The sequence below is a fragment of the Budorcas taxicolor genome, chromosome 17 (assembly GCF_023091745.1).
Source record: "Budorcas taxicolor isolate Tak-1 chromosome 17, Takin1.1, whole genome shotgun sequence".
Lineage (NCBI taxonomy): Eukaryota > Metazoa > Chordata > Mammalia > Artiodactyla > Bovidae > Budorcas > Budorcas taxicolor.
In genome coordinates, this window is record NC_068926.1 from 12,485,354 (window position 1) to 12,509,374 (window position 24,021).

The 24,021-nt window shown below is 41.3% G+C and overlaps 1 protein-coding gene across 1 annotated transcript in view; it reads left to right on the top strand.

Annotated features, from left to right (window-relative positions):
• SLC10A7 (solute carrier family 10 member 7) overlaps positions 1 to 24,021 on the top strand; it is a 303,023-nt gene that overhangs the window by 203,168 nt on the left and 75,834 nt on the right. Inside the window, exon 6 of the mRNA XM_052654844.1 lies at positions 19,220 to 19,255. Coding sequence (XP_052510804.1) covers positions 19,220 to 19,255 — 36 coding nt within the window. The remainder of the gene's footprint in view (positions 1 to 19,219; positions 19,256 to 24,021) is intronic.

Here is a 24,021-nt window from a genome sequence, read left to right on the forward strand (position 1 = left end):
TTAGTCATATTTCATAAGATAGGTAATAGCTTTCTTAGGGCTTCCTAAGTGGCACTAGTAGTAAAGAAACCACTTGCCAGTGCAGGAGACACAAGAGACGCAAGTTTGATCCATGGTTCCTCTGGAGGAGGAAACGGCAACCCACACCAATGTTCTTCCCTGGAGTTTTCCATGGACAGGAGCCTGGCAGGCGACAGGCCACAGGGCTGCAATGAGTCAGACATGACGGAAGCAACTGAGCATGCATGCAATAGCCTTCAAGTCTTCCATTTTTGAGTTTTCCTCTATTCAGCTAGTTTGTAGGAGACAGTCTGATGTCAGAAATAAAGAACTGGACACGGAATTTGAAACACTTCCTGTTCCAGTCCTAGTGTCTCCACTAACCCTGAAGCTTTGGGTAAGAGACCCTGACTCCCTGGGCCTCAAATTTGCACTTTGTTAAATGAGATAGCAAATTACCTCTACTATTCCTTTCAGCTAAAATTCTCTGCTCTCTAAGTTTTCAGTGAACTCTTAACCGCTGTGCAAGCATGCAATGGTCGAGACTGGTTTCTGAGGCCAGATGGATGGCTTACTTCCTCATTCTTCCACTTATAGTTTGGGAATTTCATATTCTTCTGCCTGTACACTTCAACTTTCTGCTCTGTAATATGGGAATCATTGATTTGCTGAGGCCTGAATGAGTTAGTATACCCGATGAGCCATAGAACAGTTCCTGACACATACAAAGTAGGCATTCAATAAGTCAGCTAATCTCATTATTTACAAACATGATATTAAAGCATTTCATAAAATCTTTCTCATCAAATGTTTAGTTTTGAATAAATATCTTATTGATGTATTCATTTATTTTGGACTGCACTGGTTTTTGTTGCTGCGTGCAGGCTTTCTCCAGTTTTGGGGAGCAGGGGCGACTCTCTAGTTGTGGCACATGGACTTCTCATTGTGGTGGCTTCTCTTTTGCAGAGCACAAGCTCTAGAGTTTGTGGGCGCAGCTGCACATCAGCTCAGTTACTCATCAGCAGCTGAAATCTTCCTGGAACAGGGCTTGAACCCTCGTCCCCTGAATTAGCAGGCAGAGTCCCAGCCTCAGAACCACCAGGGAAGTCCTCCTCAAACTTTATGCTGCTGCCTGCAAGAAGCACTTGTGGACATGCATGCATGCATTCATTCGTTCAGCAAAAAATAGTATATTGAGCACCTAGTGTATGTCAAGTGCTATTCTCTTATAGACATCAATGAACATAATGGTAGACATACATTAAATCTTTTAAGCCAATGAGTAGTAAGTATTCAGTGTCTCCCTAGTGACCTGAGAGAGTTACTTGGTGAGTTCTTTGCATATATTCGTATGCCACTGGTAGAACACATGTGTGATCATCAATCCTATTTTAAATCTGTACTACGTATTTTGTGTTGGTTTCTGCCCATCCATTTCCTATATATGTTTTTAAGTTTCCTCCTTCCTCCTTTCCTCTTTCATTTTTCTTTTTTAACAACTGTTCTTCCACTTGGCCAGTCTCCTGACTCTCAACTTTTGTTTTTATTCCTCTGGGTAGGGCTGTGCCTCTTGGTATTCCCTAGTCTTTATACACCTCTGGTTTATTTTTGTTTGTTTGTTTGTTTACCTATTAAACCAGGATAATCAATTTACTTAAAGCTCTTAGCACAGTTCCCATTATATAATGCACCTTAATAAATGTTGGCCCTTGTTAAGATGGTGGTATTTGATGTCATTAAAGCAGTGATTCCAAAGTAAGAGATATTACAAGCTCCTCTGTATAAGATTCAGACCATAGGAGCTCTCGTGGACATTAGGAAAATGGGACCATCCTTCTAACATTTTGTGAGAGTTGTGCTTGTTGCATAAAATGTTTGTTTTGCTACTAATGATCCTTAATAGGCTGCCATGTACGTTCCCAGAGGAAATAAAACTGCAGCCATGTTGGCTTACAGCCATGTGCCCACAGTGGAGGCCTGCATGCCAAAGTGAACCCGGGCAAGTCCTTTTTTAGCTACAAAAGCTGGTGTCATCAGAACAGAAAACTTGACTTACTTTTGTCTTGCTGCATTTTTGGTCTAATAGGTACTCTTCAGATATGCATTTTTAAGAAACTCTTTTAGAAAATTACTTATTGCATGTTAAGTCTCTACACTTAGAAGTCATTCATATGAAAATTCTTGGAGAGTACAGAAAGTTCCCACATCCATCTTGCTGTGAGGTTTAGCTGAATTTCAGATTGTTCCTATCACTCTTAATCTGGATAGAAAAATCCAGCTTAATATTTAACAGTTCTAATACAGGTCCATGAGTTTACATAGTCTGAGAAGAAGACTAGCTTTTTCAGTTAAACAGTAAGAGGAAAAATCATGAATTTGAACACTGCTTTTCAGCTGTAATACATATCACTATACAGTTCCAATGGGCAATGTACATGTTATTCCTCTTTTGTGTTCTTGTGTGCATTGTTTTTCTCTTCTACAGCTCTGGATCTTAGATCCTAAATGCCACACATTTTGCCTGCCATTCAGCATCCTTAATTTCTCCCTCCCTGCTGGCTTTTCCCTATGCTTCCATCATCTCTGGCAAAGAACCATCTCCAGAGTGGAAATGGTAAAGTAAATACCGGTAAAAGGAAAGTGGCTCAAGATAAGCAGACTCTATCTGCCTGCTCAGACAAATTACTTTGTAAGGTTCTGAGAAAACATTTGAGACCATTGAATCTGTATTTTTGACAGATCTAAAAGAAAAGGAGTAGAAGCATCAGCTGGGCTTGAGCAAATGTCACTGCAAATATCAAAAAGAGGGAAAAAGTAGATTTTACACACTATTAACTGATAATTTTGTTTTCAGTCTGAAGAAAAGTTGGAAGACTAGATAATTAAATAGCATGTTATAAGCTGTTACAAAAGAACTGCTATGATGTTTAGAAGCCAGCTTGGGTTCACCAAAAACAAAGTCATTAAAAATAAAAGTTTGTTACACTAATTTATTTCTTTTTAAAATGTGATTGCCAATCAAAAACAATACTTACAGCATTGGTCCAAGTTACAGCCCTTGGGCCAAATTTGACCATGCCTATTTGTTTCCTCATCCTTTGCACTGCTTCCCAGCTATGATTGTGGAGTTGAGTAATTTTTTAAAACTGTATTTATTTGGCTGTACCAGGTATTAGTTGCAACATGTAGAATCTTTAGTTGCAACATGTGAGATCTAGTTCCCCAACCAGAGATCGAACCCAGGTCCCCTGCATTGGGAGCTTGAAGTCTTAGCCACTGGACTACTAGGGAAGCTCCACAGTTGAGTAATTTTTAAGAGAGTCTGTACGGACAGCAGTGCTTGAAAAAATTATTATCTGACCTTATACAGAAAAGGTCTATCTACCTCTGCTCTGGAACCTAAATCGGTTCTTTTTGAATTTTATGTGTCTACAGATTACCTGGAAATCTTCTTTAAAATGCAGAAAATGAAACAGTAGATCGGTGGGATCTGCATTTCAGCAATTCCTGGCAAGCTTCCTGGTGAGGCTAGTGCTGTGGCTCTATAGATCACAGTACAGTCTAGCTGGGATCTAGATTTCAAAAAGATTTAAAATTCCTCCATTTAGAAAAATCAAGAGAATGAATCGTGAGTTGGAAGTCAATTCAGTTGGTTCAACTCTTACTTATTTGAATGATAGTGCCCAAGAAGTGTTAAAGGATCAGTGTTTATCTTGGAGAGAAGTTTTTCTGGTCACTTAAAATTTTATTTTAATGACGATTTCCCTGTATAAGGACATTGGCTCAGTGATGACATTTGAAAGGAGCAATAATGAGCTTGATAGCTCAAATGTTTAGGTGACCAGTATCAACTGGATTGGTCTGCTGGACATTTCCTCTGCTGGAAGACAGCTCTCCATGTTTTGCCTATGAACATATTCTGACCATCTTGTGCCCCTGACTGCTCTTTGTTACGCACTCTCCTTCCAAGGATGTTTGTATAGTGAACTACCTTGAAAGACACAAATAGTATCTCCCTTTGGAGCAAATAGCAAGTTTGCTAACTGCCAATTAAAAAAGATTTGGGTTCCCTAAACTCAGTATTTGAAAAGACCCTGATGCTGGGAAAGATTGAGGGCAGGAGAAGAAGGGGCGACAGAGGATGAGATAGTTGGATGGCATCACTGACTCAATGGACATGAGTTTGGGTGGACTCCGGGAGTTGGTGATGGACAGGGAGACCTGGCGTGCTGCGGTTCATGGGGTCACAAAGAGTCGGACACGACTGAGCGACTGAACTGAACTGAAACTCAGTATTCATTTCTTGTAATGTAACCCACCATGCGTGCAGACATCCACCCGAGCCCATCTGCACTTGCCCGTTGACTGAGGGCCAGGGGAACTGATGCTGACATCCTGCTAGGTTACTTGCTGTGCTTTGTGTAAGTGACTCAGGCTTTGGCTCTGACTCAGCAGTCTTGTGTCTGCTTCCAGCATCCATGAAGCTATGGCAGGATAACTTGTTATCTTCAAATATGGTAAAAATCTCAGCCCCATCAGTTTTAGGCACCCTCTCCCATGAGTTAACAGCCCAGGTTTTCAATCAGTAACTTACCTGTGTTCACCTCATTTTAGTAAAACTTTTCAACTTCTACTTAATATATGAAATATGCTGTGCTCAGTGGCTCAGCCATGTCCAACTCTTTGCAACCCCGGGGACTGTAGCTCACCAGGGTCCTCTGTCCATGGGATTTTTCAGGCAAGAATACTGGTCAGTCAGTCAGTCAGTTCAGTTGCCCAGTCGTATCCAACTCTTTGCTACCCCATGGACTCCAGTTTGCCAGGCTGCCCTGTCCATCAACAACTCCCGGAGTTCACTCAAACTCATGTCCATTGAGTCAGTGATGCCATCCAACCATCTCATCCTCTGTCGTCCTCTTCTCCTCCTGCCTTCAATCTTTCCCAGCATCAGAATCTTTTCCAAGGGGCCAGTTCTTCGCATCAGGTGGCCAAAGTATTGGAGCTTCAGCAACAGTCCTTCCAATGAATATTCAGGATTGATTTCCTTTAGGATGGACTGGTTGGATCTCCTTGCAGTCCAAGGGACTGTCAAGAGTCTTCTCCAACATAACAGTTCAAAAACATCAATTCTTTGGTGCTCAGACTTCTTTATGGTCCAACTCTCACATCCATACATGACTACTGGAAAAAACATAGCTATGACTAGATGGACATTTTTCAGCAAAGTAATGTCTCTGCTCTGTAATACACTGTCTAGGTTTAATCATAGCTTTTCTTCCAAGGAGCAAGCATCTTTTAATTTCATGAAGCAGTTGCTGTCCTCAGTGATTTTAGAGCCCATGAAAAGAAAGTCTGTCACTGTTTCCATTGTTTCCCCATCTATTTGCCGTGAAGTGATGGGACAGGATTCCATGATCTTAGTTTTCTGAATGTTGAGTTTTAAGCCAGCTTTTTCACTCTCCTCTTTCACCCTTATCAAGAGGTTCTTTAGTTCTTATTCGCTTTCTGCCGTAAGAGTGGTATCATCTGCATATCTGAGATTATTGATGTTTCTCCCGGCAGTCTTGATTCCAGCTTGAGCTTCATCCAGCCTGGCATTTTGCATGATGTACTCTGCATGGAAGTCAAATAAGCAGGGTGACAATATACAGCCCTTACATACTCCTTTCCCAATTTGGAGCCAGTTTTCCCTCCATACAGGTTTCTCAGGAGGCGGGTAAGGTGGTCTGGTATTCCCATCTCTTTAAGAATTTTTCACAGTTTGTTGTGATTCACATAGTCAAATGCTTTAGCAGAGTCAATGAAGCAGAAGTAGATCTTTTCCTGGAAATCTCTTGGTTTTTCTATGATCCAGCAGATTTTGGCAATTTGATCTCTGGTTCCTCTGCCTTTTCTAAATCCATCTTGTACATCTGGAAGTTCTTCGTTCACATACTGCTGAAGCTTAGCTTGAAGGATTTTTAGCATTACCTTGCTAGCATGTGAAATGAGTGCAATTGTTCAGTAATTTAAACATTCTTTGGCATTGTGCTTCTGAAACGAAATGAATGAAAACTGACCTTTTCCATATAGTTATAGTATATATATCCCTATATACTGTATTTCTTAACTGTTTATCTTCTCTGTAAGAGTAAACCACCAACCAGATGCTGAGGACTCACTTACCTGTAGCCACTGTCCACACTACCCAGAGCCTGAGTCCCATGTATCCAACTATATCCAAAATCTCTAATAGTAGAGGCCTTCTTGTAAACACCTCAAACTCACCTTCCCTAAGAAAAAGTTAATCTATACATCCCAGTTTTTTCCTAGCCCTGTAATTGGATCTGCAGTCTACCTATATGGTCAAAAATCCCTTTATTCAGGAGACTAAGAAACTATCTTTCCTTTCTTTTTGTCACCATTCGGCTAATATTTAATCTACCAGTCTGCATTTCAAATGCATCTTGAGTGTGTTGAATCTCTTAATTTTGATCACTCTTCTTAGCAGAGTTCTCCAAGTTTCTCTCTCCTTAGCACAAATCAACTCCTGCCTGGATTACTGAACAATCTCCTAGTTAGCCTCCCTCCCTTTAACTTTTCATCACTTTAATCTATTCTCTAAACTATACTCAGAGTGAGATGTAGATAGATAGATAGGTAGATAGATGTAGATATATTTTTTTGAGAATAAGATGATAGAGGCATTTCTCTTTTTTTCCTTTTTTTAAATTAGAGGATAATTGCATTAGAATATTGTGTTGGCCTCTGCCACACATCAGCATAGATCAGCCACAGGTATATATATGTCCCCTCTCTCCTAAACCACCTCCCATCTCCCAGCCCCATCCCACCCCTCCAGGTTGTCACAGAGCACTGTGCCGAGCTCCCCATGTCACCCACCAAATTCCCACTTGCCATTTGTCCTTCACATGGTAATGTATATGTTCCCATGCCATTCTCTCAATCATCCCACCCTCCCCTTCCCCCACTGTGTCCGCAAGTCTGTTCTCCACGTCTGCATTTTCACTGCTTCACTGCAAGTAGGTTCATCAGTACCATCTGTCTAAGGTACATATGCATGTGCATGTACCAGAGAAGGAGATGGCAACCCACTCCAGTATTCTTGCCGGGAGAATCCCACGGACAGAGGAGCCTGTTGAGCTACAGTCCATGGTGTCACAAAGACTCATACACAACTGAAGTGATTTAGCACGTGTATGTACAATATAGATATACAATATTTGTCTTTCTCTTTCTGACTTTGTCTGTATTGTAGCCCTAGGTTCATCCACCTCATTAGGACTGACTCAAATGTGTTCTTTTTTATGGCTGAGTAATATTCCATTGTATATTTGCACCACAATTTCTGTATCCATTCTCTGGTCGATGGGCATGTAGGTTGTTTCCATGTCCTAGCTATTGTAAAGGAGAAGGCAATGGCACCCCACTCCAGTACTCTTGCCTAGAGAATCCCATGGATGGATGAGCCTGGTAGGTGCAGTCCATGCGGCCTCGAAGAGTCGGACATGACTGAGCGACTTCACTTTCCCTTTTCACTTTCATGCATTGGAGAAGGAAATGGCAACCCACTCCAATGTTCTTGCCTGGAGAATCCCAGGGACGGGGGAGCCTGGTGGGCTGCCGTCTATGGTGTCATACAGAGTTGGACACAACTGAAGCAACTTAGCAGCAGCAGCAGCAGCTATTGTAAAAAGTGCTGCCATGAACATTAGGGTACATGTGTCTCTTTCAATTATGGTTTTCTCAGGGTATGTGCCCAGTAGTGGGATTATTGGGTCATATGGTAGTTCTACTTCTAGTTTTTTTGTTTGTTTGTTTTTGTTTTTTAGTTTTTTTATTTTTTTTAATTTTAAAATCTTTAATTCTTACATGTGTTACCAAACATGAACCCCCCTCCCACCTCCCTCCCCATAACATCTCTGTGGGTCATCCCCATGCACCAGCCCCAAGCATGCTGTATCCTGCGTCAGACATAGACTGGCGATTCAATTCTTACATGATAGTATACATGATAGAATGCCATTCTCCCAAATCATCCCACCCTCTCCCTCTCCCTCTGAGTCCAAAAGTCCGTTATACACAGCTGCGTCTTTTTTCCTGTCTTGCATACAGGGTCGTCATTGCCATCTTTCTAAATTCCATATATATGTGTTAGTATACTGTATTGGTGTTTTTCTTTCTGGCTTACTTCACTCTGTATAATCGGCTCCAGTTTCATCCACCTCATCAGAACTGATTCAAATGGATTCTTTTTAATGGCTGAGTAATACTCCATTGTGTATATGTACCCCAGCTTTCTTATCCATTCATCTGCTGATGGACATCTAGGTTGTTTCCATGTCCTGGCTATTATAAACAATGCTGTGATGAACATTGGGGTACATGTGTCTCTTTCAATTCTGGTTTCCTCGGTGTGTATGCCCAGCAGTGGGATTGCTGGGTCATAAGGTAGTTCTATTTGCAATTTTTTAAGGAATCTCCACACTGTTCTCCATAGTGGCTGTACTAGTTTGCATTCCCACCAACAGTGTAGGAGGGTTCCCTTTTCTCCACACCCTCTCCAGCATTTATTGCTTGCAGATTTTTGGATCGCAGCCATTCTGACTGGTGTGAAGTGGTACCTCATTGTGGTTTTGATTTGCATTTCTCTGATAATGAGTGATGTTGAGCATCTTTTCATGTGTTTGTTAGCCATCCATATGTCTTCTTTGGAGAAATGTCTATTTAGTTCTTTGGCCCATTTTTTGATTGGGTCGTTTCTTTTTCTGGAATTGAGCTGCATAAGTTGCTTGTATATTTTTGAGATTAGTTGTTTGTCAGTTGCTTCATTTGCTATTATTTTCTCCCATTCAGAAGGCTGTCTTTTCACCTTGCTGATATTTTCCTTTGTTGTGCAGAAGCTTTTAATTTTAATTAGATCCCATTTGTTTATTTTTGCTTTTATTTCCAGAATTCTGGGAGGTGGATCATAGAGGATCCTGCTGTGATTTATGTCTGAGAGTGTTTTGCCTATGTTCTCCTCTAGGAGTTTTATAGTTTCTGGTCTTACATTTAGATCTTTAATCCATTTTGAGTTTATTTTTGTGTGCGGTGTTAGAAAGTGATCTAGTTTCATTCTTTTACAAGTGGTTGACCAGTTTTCCCAGCACCACTTGTTAAAGAGATTGTCTTTACTCCATTGTATATTCTTGCCTCCTTTGTCAAAGATAAGGTGTCCATATGTGTGTGGATTTATCTCTGGGCTTTCTATTTTGTTCCATTGATCTATATGTCTGTCTTTGTGCCAGTACCATACTGTTTTGATGACTGTATGCTTTGTAGTAGAGCCTGAAGTCAGGCAAGTTGATTCCTCCAGTTCCATTCTTATTTCTCAAGATTGCTTTGGCAATTCGAGGTTTTTTGTATTTCCATACAAATCTTGAAATTATTTGTTCTAGTTCTGTGAAAAATATGGCTGGTAGCTTGATAGGGATTGCATTGAATTTGTAAATTGCTTTGGGTAGTATACTCATTTTCACTATATTGATTCTTCCGATCCATGAACATGGTATATTTCTCCATCTATTAGTGTCCTCTTTGATTTCTTTCATCAGTGTTTTATAGTTTTCTATATATAGGTCTTTAGTTTCTTTGGGTAGATATATTCCTAAGTATTTTATTCTTTTCGTTGCAGTGGTGAATGGAATTGTTTCCTTAATTTCTTTTTCTACTTTCTCATTATTAGTGTATAGGAATGCAAGGGATTTCTGAGTGTTGATTTTATATCCTGCAACTTTACTATATTCATTGATGAGCTCTAGTAATTTTCTGGTGGAGTCTTTAGGGTTTTCCATGTAGAGGATCATGTCATCGGCAAACAGTGAGAGTTTGACTTCTTCTTTTCCAATTTGGATTCCTTTTATTTCTTTTTCTGCTCTGATTGCTGTGGCCAAAACTTCCAGAACTATGTTGAATAGTAGCGGTGAAAGTGGACACCCTTGTCTTGTTCCTGACTTTAGGGGAAATGCTTTCAATTTTTCACCATTGAGGATAATGTTTGCTGTGGGTTTGTCATATATAGCTTTTATTATGTTGAGGTATGTTGCTTCTATTCCTGCTTTCTGGAGAGTTTTTATCATAAATGGATGTTGAATTTTGTCAAAGGCCTTCTCTGCATCTATTGAGATAATCATATGGTTTTTATTTTTCAATTTGTTAATGTGGTGAATTACATTGATTGATTTGCAGATATGGAAGAATCCTTGCATCCCTGGGACAAAGCCCACTTGGTCATGGTGTATGATCTTTTTAATGTGTTGTTGGATTCTGATTGCTAGAATTTTGTTGAGGATTTTTGCATCTATGTTCATCAGTGATATTGGCCTGTAGTTTTCTTTTTTGGTGACATCTTTGTCAGGTTTTGGTATTAGGGTGACGGTGGCCTCATAGAATGAGTTTGGAAGTTTACCTTCCTCTGCAATTTTCTGGAAGAGTTTGAGTAGGATAGGTGTTAGCTCTTCTCGAAATTTTTGGTAGAATTCAGCTGTGAAGTATTTCTAGTTTTTTAAGGAGTCTCCCCCTTGGACTGCAAGGAGATCCAACCAGTCCATTCTGAAGGAGATCAACCCTGGGATTTCTTTGGAAGGAATGATGCTAAAGCTGAAACTCCAGTACTTTGGCCACTTCATGCGAAGAGTTGACTCATTGGAAAAGACTCTGATGCTGGGAGGGATTGAGGGCAGGAGGAGAAGGGGACGACTGAGGATTAGATGGCTGGATGGCATCACGGACTCGATGGATGTGAATCTGAGTGAACTCCGGGAGTTGGTGATGGACAGGGAGGCCTGGCGTGCTGCGATTCATGGGGTCGCAAAGAGTCGGACACGACTGAGCGACTGAACTGAACTGAACTGATACTGTCTTCCATAGTGGCTATATCAATTTACATTCCCACCAACAGTACAAGAGTATTCCCTTTTCTCCACATCCTCTCCAGCATTTATAAATATTTCAGTTTGTAGATATTTTGACGATGGCCATTCTGACCGGTATAAGGTGGCACCTCACTGTAATTTAGATTTGCATTTCTCTAATAATGAACAATGTTAAGAATCTTTTCATGTGTTTTTTGGCCATACAAACAGCTCATGTAGCTCAATACCAGAAAAAGCAAACAACCCAATCAAAAAATGGGCAGAAGACCTAAACAAACATTTCTCCAAAGAAGATGGAGGCATATCCCAACAGAAGCATTGCAGTTACAGAAACACAGGGTAGAAGTGCTTTCTATGATGGAAACTCTTTATGGGCAGGGAGCATAACAGAAATGAAAAATCACATAAATACATATCCTATCAGAGACTTGGCTTGAAAAGCTAAAAATCACTCTGAGTGCATTAGTGAGAATCATCAGTGGTTGTAGGACAAGAAAAACAGGAAAGAAAGAACAAAGATCTGTCAAGACAGTCCTCAGAGATTACTCCAGGGACTTGAAAGAAACCACATTTTAGAGTTTTATGTAAAAGTTCACTTCAAAATGGCTGAAGTTCTATGTACTTAGGACACTTGGAATCTTTCCCCCTGTATGCAGTTGGCACTCAATAAATGTCTGTTTGATTAAAAGAGTGTCATTGAGACAAGCCTTCTCAATGGTGTCCTCTCTGGTGGCTCAGCAGTAAAGAATCTGCCTGTAATGCAGGAGAGGCAGGTTCACCCCCTGGGTCTGGAAGATCCCCTGGAGGAGGAGATGGCAACCCACTCCAGTATTCTTGCCTGGAGATTCCCAGGACAGAGCAGCCTGGTGGGCTACAGCTCTAGGGTTCTAAGAGTCAGACATGACTGAAGCAACTGGGCACGCAGCACACTGAGACAAGTCAGCAGCTATTCCTGGGAGGCCTCACAGGGTGGCATTGCCTTATGGGATCCCCACAATCAAGGAATAGACCCTTAGCTTTGTGGGCCCAGAAAGACCACTGTAATCAACACATCCCAGTGTGGTTGTGTTCTAGAGGACTGATGTCAACTAATGAGTGTCTTCTCTTCCTATCAGAAATAGTAATACTACGTGGAAAGTAAAATTACTGTTCAGCATTTTCTTGGAAAGCATGGACTCCGACTAGAGAGAATTAGCTGGCTGTTTTCAGTGGCTGGTGTTATCCAGCTCAGATAGTCTGATGCAGCTGCCTTTGCTGCAGTTCACTGTACCTAGTGAACACAGCAAAAGGCTCATATCAGCTCCTGAGGCACCCCTGTCCCCAGACAGAGCTGTGAACAAACTCAGAGATGCCTAGTTGGGCATTTTAAGGCACTGACCCTGTGAAGGCCCAGTTTTAAAGAGGAAAGTACAGACAGAGGAGAGGAAAGAGGCCCTTACCTACCAACCAGCCACCACTTTCCTTCCAGTTGCCCTTCCCTAGGCTCCTAATGCCTCTTTCTTTCCTCTATAAAGTTTATTCATCTACGTATTTTGACATCCACGTGTATAATGGTCATATTCTCTGGAGACCATATACCTAGACCATTTCATGTAAATGTCATTGTCTCTGGGGACGTCCCTCGTGGTACAGTGGTTAAGACTCTGAGATTGCACTGCAGCAGTACAGGGTCGACCCCTGATCTGGGAACTAAGACCCCACATGGCGTGGCCAAAAATATAAATAAAGCCAATGCCAAAATTAAAAATTTCTGGTGTCTCCAAAATTCCCCATCCTACTGCTTTATAATTTACTGCTTAGAATATGTTGGCCAGTGTCAGTCATTACATATCAATTTGATTTCATTACATTTCATTCTTGAAGATTAAACCTCCCTCCTATTTTTTAAGCTATCACTACATACTGCCCACAGAACAAGATACAAAGACAACCTGCAAGTTTTAGTTGGCATTAATCTGTTTTTTTTTAAAAAGTGCATTAATATAAAGGTTCAGAGTAAAGGAGTTGTTAGAGGACAATTTTCAAAAGTTGAAACCACAGCTTTCTTAGAGATGTGTTATGGATATGTGCCAAACATGTATTTATCTGAATAAAGAGGGAACCAGCGTAAATTTGGCTTTGAGGAAGTGATAGAAATAGGGGCTATGTAGTCCATGAGAAAAGCAGACTAAAATAAGTTTGCTGAGTTACAGACAAAACCAGCTAATTCCTATGCTATGTGCTGTGCTGTGCTAAGTCACCTCAGTCATGTCCAGCTCTTTGCAACCCTGTGGACTGTAGCCTACCAGGCTCCTCTGTCAATGGGGTTCTCCAGGCATGAACACTGGAGTGGGTTGCCATGACCTCCTCCAGGGAATCTTCCTGACCCAGGGATCGAACCCGAGTCTCTTACGTTTCCTGCATTGGCAGGAAGATTCTTTACCACTATTGCCACCCAGAAGCCCAGCTAATTCCTATTACAGAGTAATAGTAATTACCTGTTGAAGTCTATTTTCTACAAGATAGAAATTATTTCGACCTCTAGTAAACAAACCTTTGTAAGTTAATGTGTAATCTTACAGTCTGGGCCCTAATCAATAGTAAGTAGAAGTAAATCAAAAGTGGCTTCCCTGGTGGTTCAGACAGTAAAGAATCCGCTTGCAATATGGGAGACCTGGGTTCGATCCCTGGGTTGAGAAGATCCCTTGGAAAAGGTAAAGGCAACCCACTCCAGTATTGTGGCCTAGAGAATTCCATGGACAGAGGAGCCTGGCAGGCTACAGCCCATTGGGTTGCAAAGAGTCACACATGACTGAGCGACTTTCACTTATTTAACTTACAAAAGTCAGTCAAAGGTATATCCCTCTACGTAATTAAGTAATCCTTGGATTGATCTGTTAGACAGTGGTCCAGGGTAACAGTGAAAGGACACCCAGTCCTCTTTTAACTTTGTTTCCAAGTTTTGGTCAATTTTTAGGAAGTGAGAGCTATGGACTCTTAAGTTCATCTGGATGAGATGATGTCTAAAAGAAGACTCTCCCCACCCCTCCCCACCAGGAGGAATGGCTAGGAGGACCTGGGGACTTTTAGCCTGGACAAGACCTAGTATGAAGACCCAAATGCTCAGTGCAGCATTCTTAACAATCAGCCCCGAGGAAATAGTTTAAGAGTGCAGAGATTTTATGTACAGCATTCAAAAGCAGCAGCTCAAAGGCCGTCACAAGAAAGAAGGGGGTCAACATGCCCTAAGTTCCTCCAAGGGGATGACAGGGCAGCAGTGGAAGTGGTTTGGGCGCAGACTAGGAAAGACTTCCTCATCGTGAAAGTGTCAGCTGGGGCCCGTGTGCCTTGAGAGCAGGAACAATTGTCTGTCTGCACACTCTCAGGCAAGAGCTTGGCTATCACAGAGTTATATCAGGAGCAAGTAAGGGGCAGGAGGGGATCACATTTCAGGTGAGGACTGGACCAGTCTCATCTAAGATCCCTTACAAAACCTTGAGTCTGTGTTTTTGTGAAAATTGAATTATTGCCCTTTTATTAAAAAATAAAAAGCACCTCTTCCAAGGCTTAACATTTCATATCCTGGAGACAGAAGCCTTATTAGTTTTCGTAGCTGTGTGATCACAATAGTTGTTACAACGAAGCCTTTTGATATTTTTTCCTATTTTTAAAAAATGATAATTTACTTCAGTTTTGCCTTTTGTGCAAGTCCTACTCCTGAGAGAAATGCAGACACAGTTTTGTTGTTTTTGTTGTTATTTGCAGAGGTAGGGGGGTTGGCTTGTATTTTAATGTGGCTCAATCTCAATGTCTCAGGTTTGACAGTTTTTTTTTTTTTCTCCTTTCCACTGAAGTCATTGAAATATATTCACCCAGTTATTCACATCAGAGGTGTAAATGGATTTTCTAAAGGTTTTTCAGAGACAAAGTCAGTCACTTTGTGACTTGACTTCTTCAGGTGTTGCAAAAAGAAAGCTTAGCACGCCACTAAGCACACCATCTCAATTGCAAGGATGCTAAAACTGTTTAACCCTGAATCTGCAAAGAGATGGGCAACATCTTTTGCTAGAAGTGGCCCATTTGCCACTTCCTTGCTTTATCCATCTGTATAGGATTTACTTGGGAAAGAGAAAAGAGAAGGAATCAGATATATTCGAGAGAAAACAGCATGTTTATTTGATTTTCCAGCTTCTAATGACAGTTGCATTCACAGTTTAAACTTTGTAGTTTACCCTTTTCACCACTGATATTTGCAAAATCCAAACTTAAAAAAACATATATATCAGCCATGTCACACAAAGGTTTATATCTCAATTTGTTTTGTGTCATTAAAAAGACATACTGAGTTGGAAGCTCCTTTTAAATTTATTCTTAAAATATAAACCCAGGGAAATAGTGTAAGACTGCAAAGGTTTTTTTTATACCATTCAGGATCACAGGCTTTGGAGTCAGGCCAATTTGGAGTCAGAGATTCAGTGCCTGACGTTGCCTTTTCCTATTTCACTCCATGTCTCTGAGGCTCAGTTTCCTTCCCTAATTGTTGTTCAGTCACTAAATCATGTCTAACTCTTTGCGACCCCATGGGCTGTAGCCTCCAAACCTCCTCTGTCCATGGGATTTCCCAGGCAAGAATACTGGAGTGGGTTGCCATTTCCCTCTCCAGGAGATTTTCCAGACCCAGAGATCAAACCTGCGTCTTCTGCATTAGCAAGAGGATTCTTTACCACTGAACCACTAGAGAAGCTTAGTACCTGCTTCATAGGGTTGCTGTGAGGGTTCCATAAGTAACATACATAAACTGCTTAGTGCTTCATCTGGTACAACTATTCCATAAATATCAGCGATTTTACTTTATAGTGATTGGAACAGTGGGCCTTCCCTGGTGGTCCAGTGGTTAAAGTATCTGTGCTTCCACTTCGGAGGGTGCGGCTTTGATCCCTGGTTGGGGAGTGTAAGATCCAGCATGCCAGCACAACGTGGCTAAAAAAAAAAAGAAAAGAATTAGAACAACTTCACCAAACTGTAATTACAGTCTCTTGCCAGAATTAATGGCACTGTGGCTGACTCATTGCCTAATACAACTGAAAAACAAATTTCAGCATTGTGTAACAGCTAATGAACGTGAACAGCCATTCTTGAGAAAATAATGAGGAATTCTGAATGCAGAATTATAAGATTCATCCTATTCACTAGAAAATATCTTAGGAACATATATCTGAAGTCCTTGTAAGAGCTGTTGTGTATTAGTGACCATATACTTGAAATATTCAAGCAGGAAAACCTGCAGATAATACTGCTCTGCCTTCTAGAATGAGGCCATTTCTAAGAATTGGTAATCAATGGAGGCCAAGATCATACCTCAACTAATTACTACATGTATGTCACAAGCAGAACCCTGTAGGAAACAGTATTGTTTGTTAATCTGCTGCTCAGAGAACAGTGCTATAGTAGAGTCAGTTCAGGGTTTGGAGCTGGACAATGGGCACTAGTCCAGTCTTTGCCATTTAATTTTCTGTGTGGCTTGGGGCCAGTTGCTTGGCAATTCTGAACCTCAGTTTCTTCATCCATTGTCATTGTTGTTGTTGTTCAGTTGCTAAGTCATGTCCAACTCTTTGCGACTCCATGGACTACAGCACGCCAGGCTTCCCTGTCCATCACCAACTCCCAGAGCTTCCTCGAACTCCTGTCCATTGGTTTGGTGATGCCATCCAACCATCTCATCCTCTGTCATCCCCTTCTCCTCCTGCCGTTCAATCTTTCCCAGGATCAGGGTCTTTTCCAAGACTGAATTCTTCCCATCGGGTGGCCAAAGTGTTGGAGCTTCAGCTTCAGCATCAGTCCTTCCAATGAATATTCAGAGTTGATTTCCTGTAGGATTGACTGGTTTGATCTCCTTGCAGTCCAAGAGACACTCAAGAGTCTTCTCCTCATCCATAAAGTGGGGCTATTATGAACCCAACCCCGTCAATAGAGGAAGGTCAAATTTTAAAATATGCATAAAAGTACTGGAGCAAAATACCATTAATAGTACTGATATTATTACAAATACTATTACTAGTCCATTATTGCAAAGAAAATGAAAGGGCACCAGGAAGAACCTCCGTCCCCCGGTGTTATATGACACCAGTGTAACTTCTACTCCTCTAAAACAAGACAGATGTCTCCAGGGTGGTGACAATGCTCAGCCTTCTTCTTGGGTCGGGAGTTGGGGGAGTTCTTATCCTATTATAGATATCATACTGTTTCTCAAAAACATCATCAGTGCTATTGAAATTCCATAATAAATATTAACATAAGTTTCTATTTTCTTTTACCTAAATTTAGGTGAACTGATTGATAACAAGGGTAAAACTGGCTCAGTTAATAAGTAAAGTCAAATCCATTCTCCATACATGAAATTATGTACTAACTCATTACACCACCTCCCTCCCTTAAGTTCTTTAATAGTTTGCCAATGTTAAAAGGATCAACTTGAAGCTCCCTTTCCTGGCCCCCAAGACCTTTGATGGTCTCTGAATTCCTCCACTTGATACTTTTCTTCCCTCCCTGCTCAATTTTTAGAGTTTTGCAAAGATCCTTCACTCTTCCTGGAATACCCTAACCCCCTTTCTGCCGAATCAGTTTTCATTAATTCTTCTAATTAATTGGAACCATGCCTGGCATGTAAAAGTGGACGTTCAATAAACATTTAAACAAATTGACTTGAAATCAGATGGCTCCCACATAGACTAAAATAACCAGATATTTCTGTTTCTGCGTGGCCTTGCAAAGTTCAGAATTATTCCTAGAGCCTGAATAGATTCCATGTCATTGAAGGACAGTAGCTCTTAAAAATTGTTTTGGCATTTTGTACATACTGCTGCTGCTGCTGCTAAGTTGCTTCAGTCGTGTCCGACTCTGTGTGACCCCATAGATGGCAGCCCACCAGGCTCCCCTATGCCTGGGATTCTCCAGGCAAGAACACTGGAGTGGGTTGCCATTTGCTTCTCCAATATTTTGTACATGGCACTCTTCTAAATGGTGCTGATGAGAAATTGCTTCCTAGACACCAATGGAGCTGAGAAGTCACAATACATGTTTTAATAAATAGATTTTAAAATATAGCACTTAAAATGCAGTATTCCCTATCACCAATCGCAAAAGTTTGCACAATAAAGAAGCATTTATTCTATTATTTAACAATAAAGCAAGTTGGCGTGTGGATATTCACATGTGTATATGCCTAAGAAAGTTATGATAGCAATGTTCATATAAGGTAAGCCATTCCTTTGGGCCACAGTCAAAAGAATTTAGTTACTGTAATGACAAAAGGGCTTCCATATAGTAATACCAAAACGCCTTTTCCCCAAAAGTAATGAAGAGGTCCCAAAACTGGATCCTGGTCACAGTGTTGTCTCTGTCTGTCTCTGTCTCTTTCTCACACTCACACGCGCAGACTCACAGAATCTTTGGAATTTTAAAGGTCCAAATAGAATTCATTAATAGAAGGATGAAATGCTTTTTCTTCTATAAATCATAATAAAGTGTTGAGAGATAAAGGAACAACTAAGTTTGCAAATCATCAGCTGCTGCTCTAAAACTGAGACCTGTCATGTTAACTCCCAACTCAAGCACCTAGTTTTAAAGATTTACCTTTAAGAAACCTAAAAGCTTGTATCCTGCCTCATCAACAACAGCCTCAAACTGTTCCCTGTCATCGAAGAAAACAAATCTTTTGCTCCTTCCTGCCTCGGGGATACAGAGGGACCGAGGTGGTCCTCGGTGGCTGAATTAGATGAAAGACTTGCCTTCCACCATGGAGACATGGAGTCTAATCAAGTGAAATGAGTTTTGAGATCTCAGCTCGTTTCCTCGGGGAGATCAGTTCACATTGCAAAATCATGACATCTCATTCATCACAGCTGACGTGGTCTTTGCTCAGGAGAGGACCCCAACTGGGACTAAACCACCTGTCTCCTCTTGAAAGGGGGCACTTTATCCAAGTTAGAGTTGAAAGCCTTGGAGTGAGAAAGCTTGCCAGCTTTCACCCAAGTGATGCATATGCAACATGGAAGGGAACTTAGGCTTGAAAAAGGGAAGACAAGTTGAAGGAAGATTGGTAGTTGTACTTTAAATGATACGAGATATGAATAACTATACTGGAGACGCTAAGGCCTTGTGATCAGGAGAGCCAAGAGTGGGGCTCCGTCTTCTTTATCTCCTAGATTTTATTAAACAGAAATGAGAAGGATAAACATTTCTGTGCATCAGGGTTTAAAATGGCAAAGAAAATCTCCTGCTCTCCAGGCTGATAGATGATCATCATTCTCTTTTATTTCTTTCAGGGCATCGTTGTCACACCCCTGCTACTGCTGCTTTTTGTGAGTATTTTGATATTGTTTTTAATGTCTTTCATTAAAAGCCATCTACAACCCTTTAAGAAAGATAGTTAGGAAAAAAACTGAAATTGAAATCTTTTACACCACTTGGCATCGTATTTTGAACTGTTCTTCCAGGTGAGCTGTACAAAGTCAGAATCTCTGTAGTCTCGTGACCACGGACAGCAGCAGGGCCCATTTATCAGGCCTCTGACTCCTGGCTAAATCATTAATTATTACAAATTAGCACCCTGTGACATGGGTCAAAAACGTGCTGCACTTTATTTTCCCATTAGTAAGACTAAAGTGATTACTAATCGTCTAGGTTGATAGAAAGAGCCTTGGTCCAGGGGACCGGACAAAGCTTAGTTCCCAGTGCTGGTACGGATAGGAAATGGCTTCCTCACTCTGGGGAATATTGCCTCAATTTTTTCATCTGTAGAATGGGAAACAGTAACACCTATCCCAGTCTGTTCCCAGGGATGTGCTTTAGGAAAAGAAAAACTAATATAAGCTACTGGTACACCAGTAGCAAAACTTGTTCTGAAAATAAGAAATGCTAATTACCTATCTTATTTCTTTTTTGGCACTAAGCATATGAGAAATTAGATGAGAGATTATAATGAAATTAATGTTATCTCATGCTGAGAAAAGCATATGTAATCATGAATGATACCTAAAATATTTTATGAACTGTGCATTTTTCATACACAACATCTCCCAAATATAAATCACTCCACTCATCACTGAAATAGAGTGGGGATGCGTTTCTAGAAGTGAAATGTAGCTGTTTGACTAGCACTATTTGTCAGTGAATTAAAACTGTGGGGAAAATTTATTTAATTATAGTGTAATTACCCAAGTTGGAATTCAATTAAAGTAATAGAGTGAGGGACTTCATTTCTTACAAGCTGTGTGGGAAGTGGAGAGGAAAAGATGCCTTACTAAACAGTTGGATTTTGCATCTTTCATGAAAGACATTACCTGCCAGTAATAATCCTCAGCTTTACCATGCCATTTGAAATGCCACCTCTATCCTTAGAAGGTAAGGAGTGTCAATAATCAGATCACTTCCCACAGCATAACAGACCTCATTTATTTAGAATCACCAGTTCAGAATTTGCCATGAGTTACGCTGAAACTGAAGTGAATGTTATTTGCGTTCATTGGGAAGAAAAGACTTGGTATGCATCTACCTGCTCACTAAATGTGAGAGCTAGGATCATCCCTCAGTGTTATTTCCAGGACCTGGGACAGTCATTTCCCAGGAACAGCCCTCAGTGGCCACAGGATGCAGGCCAGCCTGGGGTCCCCAGTGGCAGTGAGCCAGAGAAGTAGTGTAGAGCTGGGCGTATACAGAATGTCCAATGGTACGTAGCCTAGGTTTTCTCCATTGCAGAGGAGTAGCATCTCTTACTCCACAGCCCTTTGAAAAAGACCACAGCCACAGCTAGGGGGCTGAGACCTAGGTAGCATTTTTGAGTATCTCAGAGTCTGGAGTCTTTTGAGACACTGTTTCAACTTGTGATCAAAGAACCAAGTGAGTACCTTTCTCCCTTTCCTACCTATTACTGTGCTATAGCAAGACATGCCCAGCTGGTTAATATTAATGGTGTCATGCTATTGCAAGTTTGCCCCACTCTTAGACCCATAGACTTGTGAGCTTTAGTTGGTTCAACATTTTTAAATCATCGAGCTACAAGAACAGTGAAAGAGACCCCAAGACCCTCAACTCAAAAGTCTAATGCCTCCCTTTTGAGCTAACTGGGCTCTTCCACTAGGTTCAATGGCCCCATCATATGACCTCAATGACTACTTCTACATTACGTGACTTAAAATCACATACACAGTATATAACACTTTTTATTTGTTTAGGTTGGTGTGCATTTTTACAAACAATGGGAATTGCTTGAACACTTGGGTGACCAGGCTTCACTTACTGCATAGGGCAAAAATCTGAGTGACTTATGTTTCATTAAAAACGTAGTGTTTTTCATCAACAGTTCTACTGTGATTAACCCAATGATATGTCGTGTTTCCCTGAAAGAAAGATAGGTTGAAGTTCTAATCTTGTGTGTGTGTGTGTGTGTGTGTGTGTTAAGTTGCTAAGTTGTGTCTGACTCTTTGGGTCCCTATGGACTGTAGCTCACCAGGCTCCTCTGTCCGTGGGATTTCCCAGGCAAGAATGCTGGAGTGAGTGGCCATGCCTTCCCCCAGGGGATCTTCCTGACCCAGGGATCGAACCCGCATCCTTATGTCTCTTGCATTGGCAGGTGGTTTTTTTACCACTAGCACCACCTGGGAAACCCCTTTAATCTCTAGTGCATCAGAATGTGACCTTATTTGAAAGAGGGGTGTTGCAGTTGTAATTAGTTAAGATGGTGTCAAACTGGTATAGGGTGGGTCCTTAATCCATCATGACCAGTGAACCAGTGAAGTTGCTCAGTCGTGTCTGACTCTTTGTGATCTCAGTCTCCTCCATCTCTGGAATTTTCCAGGCAAGAGTACTGGAGTGGGTTGCCATCTCCCTTTCCAGGGGATCTTCCTGACCCAGGAATTGAACCCAGGTCTGCCGCATTGCAGGCAGACGCTTTCCTGCCTGCAGCCACCAGGGAATCCAACATGACTGGTGTCCTTAAAGAAGACGAGTCAGAGACTCACAAGGGGAGCACCGTGTCCTGATGGAGGCAGAGATTAGAGTGATACATCCGCAGGCCAAGGAGCAGGGGTTGCCAGCAAACGTCAGAAGCTAGAAGAGACAAGGAAGAATTCTCTAGGGATTTAAGAGGGCTCACGGTCTTGCTTGATTTCAGACCTACAGTTTCCACAGCTGTGAAGCAATACATTTCTGCTTTTTTAAGCCACCCAGTTTGTGGTATTTTGTTAACGAAAGTCAAAGAAACTAATACAGCCCATGAAAACTGAATTGTCTTTTTGTTATATAATATCTTAAAAATGGGAATTCCTAGATAATCAGGCACAGTAGCTAGTAAAAGCCATTTTTGCTGATGGAATCTCAGTTGCCTATATTCTCAACATCTTCTCAGATTGTTCCTGTTACTACCTTGCTCCAATTGAATGCTGTCTTCTGATTCATGTTTGTGCTGCTTGCACCTTTCATATTACTGAGCCTTAAAGGGGGATAAGGTGTCTTTCTTGCACCTCATTACCAATTCCAGATCACTTCTCGTGCCGTCTCCATAAAATCCGCTATTACCTTTAAAGGCAATGCCATACACCTATATTACCTGCTGCTGCTTCTTGTAATTGTCAGTGGAATGCTAGGTCATGCTCTAAGTGTCCAGAGAAATGTTTGCACCTTTCCATTGTCCCTTTTTTAACAATACACTGGGATTGACTCTTGGTGTTTTCAGTATTCACATGGTTGACCTTTCCAATACCTTGGCCTTGAAATTCTTGACCCCTTCTCCAATTAGATTGCCTTCCATTTAATCTCAGCCAGTCATCTCTGTAGTCAGACCCTTGGCTTAGTACTGCCAATAACAACATCCTTCCATAATCCTATTTTCAAACATCTCCTCCCACTGACATCTCCTATCTTTGTAACTTATTCCACAAGTTACGAATTCTTCAAACTTGCCAGAAGGGCCAGTTTATTTACCTTATCACCTTCACAATACTTCTAGCAAATCCACCCTACCTCACGCTCTTATCCTCACATTCCATCTGACCAAGCTTGGATCTCATGTTTCATCACTGTAATTACTTTGTTACATCCACCATCAACAACCTTGCTCATCTCTTATTGCTTCCTGTTTGCCTGGCAAGTGCCAAGTCTGCTTAAATCCAACTCTACACCTTTTTTTGTATTTATACCTGAACACACTGGAGCACCCACTCTCATGCTGACTGGTCTCATTGGAAATTCATGACAACTGATTGTAAACGAGCCTGGCGGTCCTACTCGCTTCCCCTAATCAACAGACATGCCCACTCTCTAGAGAATCATTTCACCCCTTCTCAAATCTCCATTGCCTCTTTTTTCTTTTTTCATCTCAACTGATGCAAAAAGGAGATTAACTGATGAAGAAGTCAAAAGCAATCAGATAAGTTTATAAGGTCCCATCTATTTGTGCCTGTATTCTTCACCTTCTCTCCTCTTTCTGTGGATGCATGATCTTGGCTCCCATCTAAGGCTAGTCCCTCCAGTTGTGCCATCCCTTTTCCTACCTGACAACAGGAGCTGCACAGATTTCCCTCCTTCTCCGGTGTCATTAAGGTTTCTATCTCCACTGGATCATTTCTATGCGCATGCAAGCATTCTGTAAGACTGCACATCTCAAAAAGTAAATTTCACCTTCTATGTGTACTCCACTTCTATGCCCTCTTTTATAACCCAGTTCCTCCAAAAAGCTACTTAAACTTATTCATCACTCATTCAGTAGTATGTATTGAATTCTTCCAATATACCAGACACTTTCCTAGGTGCCAAGGATACAGCAATGAGCAAAACAGATATATCTTTGCTCTAATAGAGGATACATACTGGGTTTCCCAGGTGGTGCTAGTGGTAAAGAACCCTCCTCCCAGTACTGGAAACCTAAGAGACACAGGGATGATCCTTGAGTCATCCAGATTCCCTGGAGCAGGAAATAGCAACCCACTCCAGTATTCTTGCCTGGAGAATCCCACGAACAGAGAAGCCTGGGGGGCTATGGTCCTTGGGGTCGCACAGAGTCAGACATGACCGAGTACTTACTACTAGGGTATATACTAGTGGAAAGAAAGAACCAACAAATAAGTAAAAA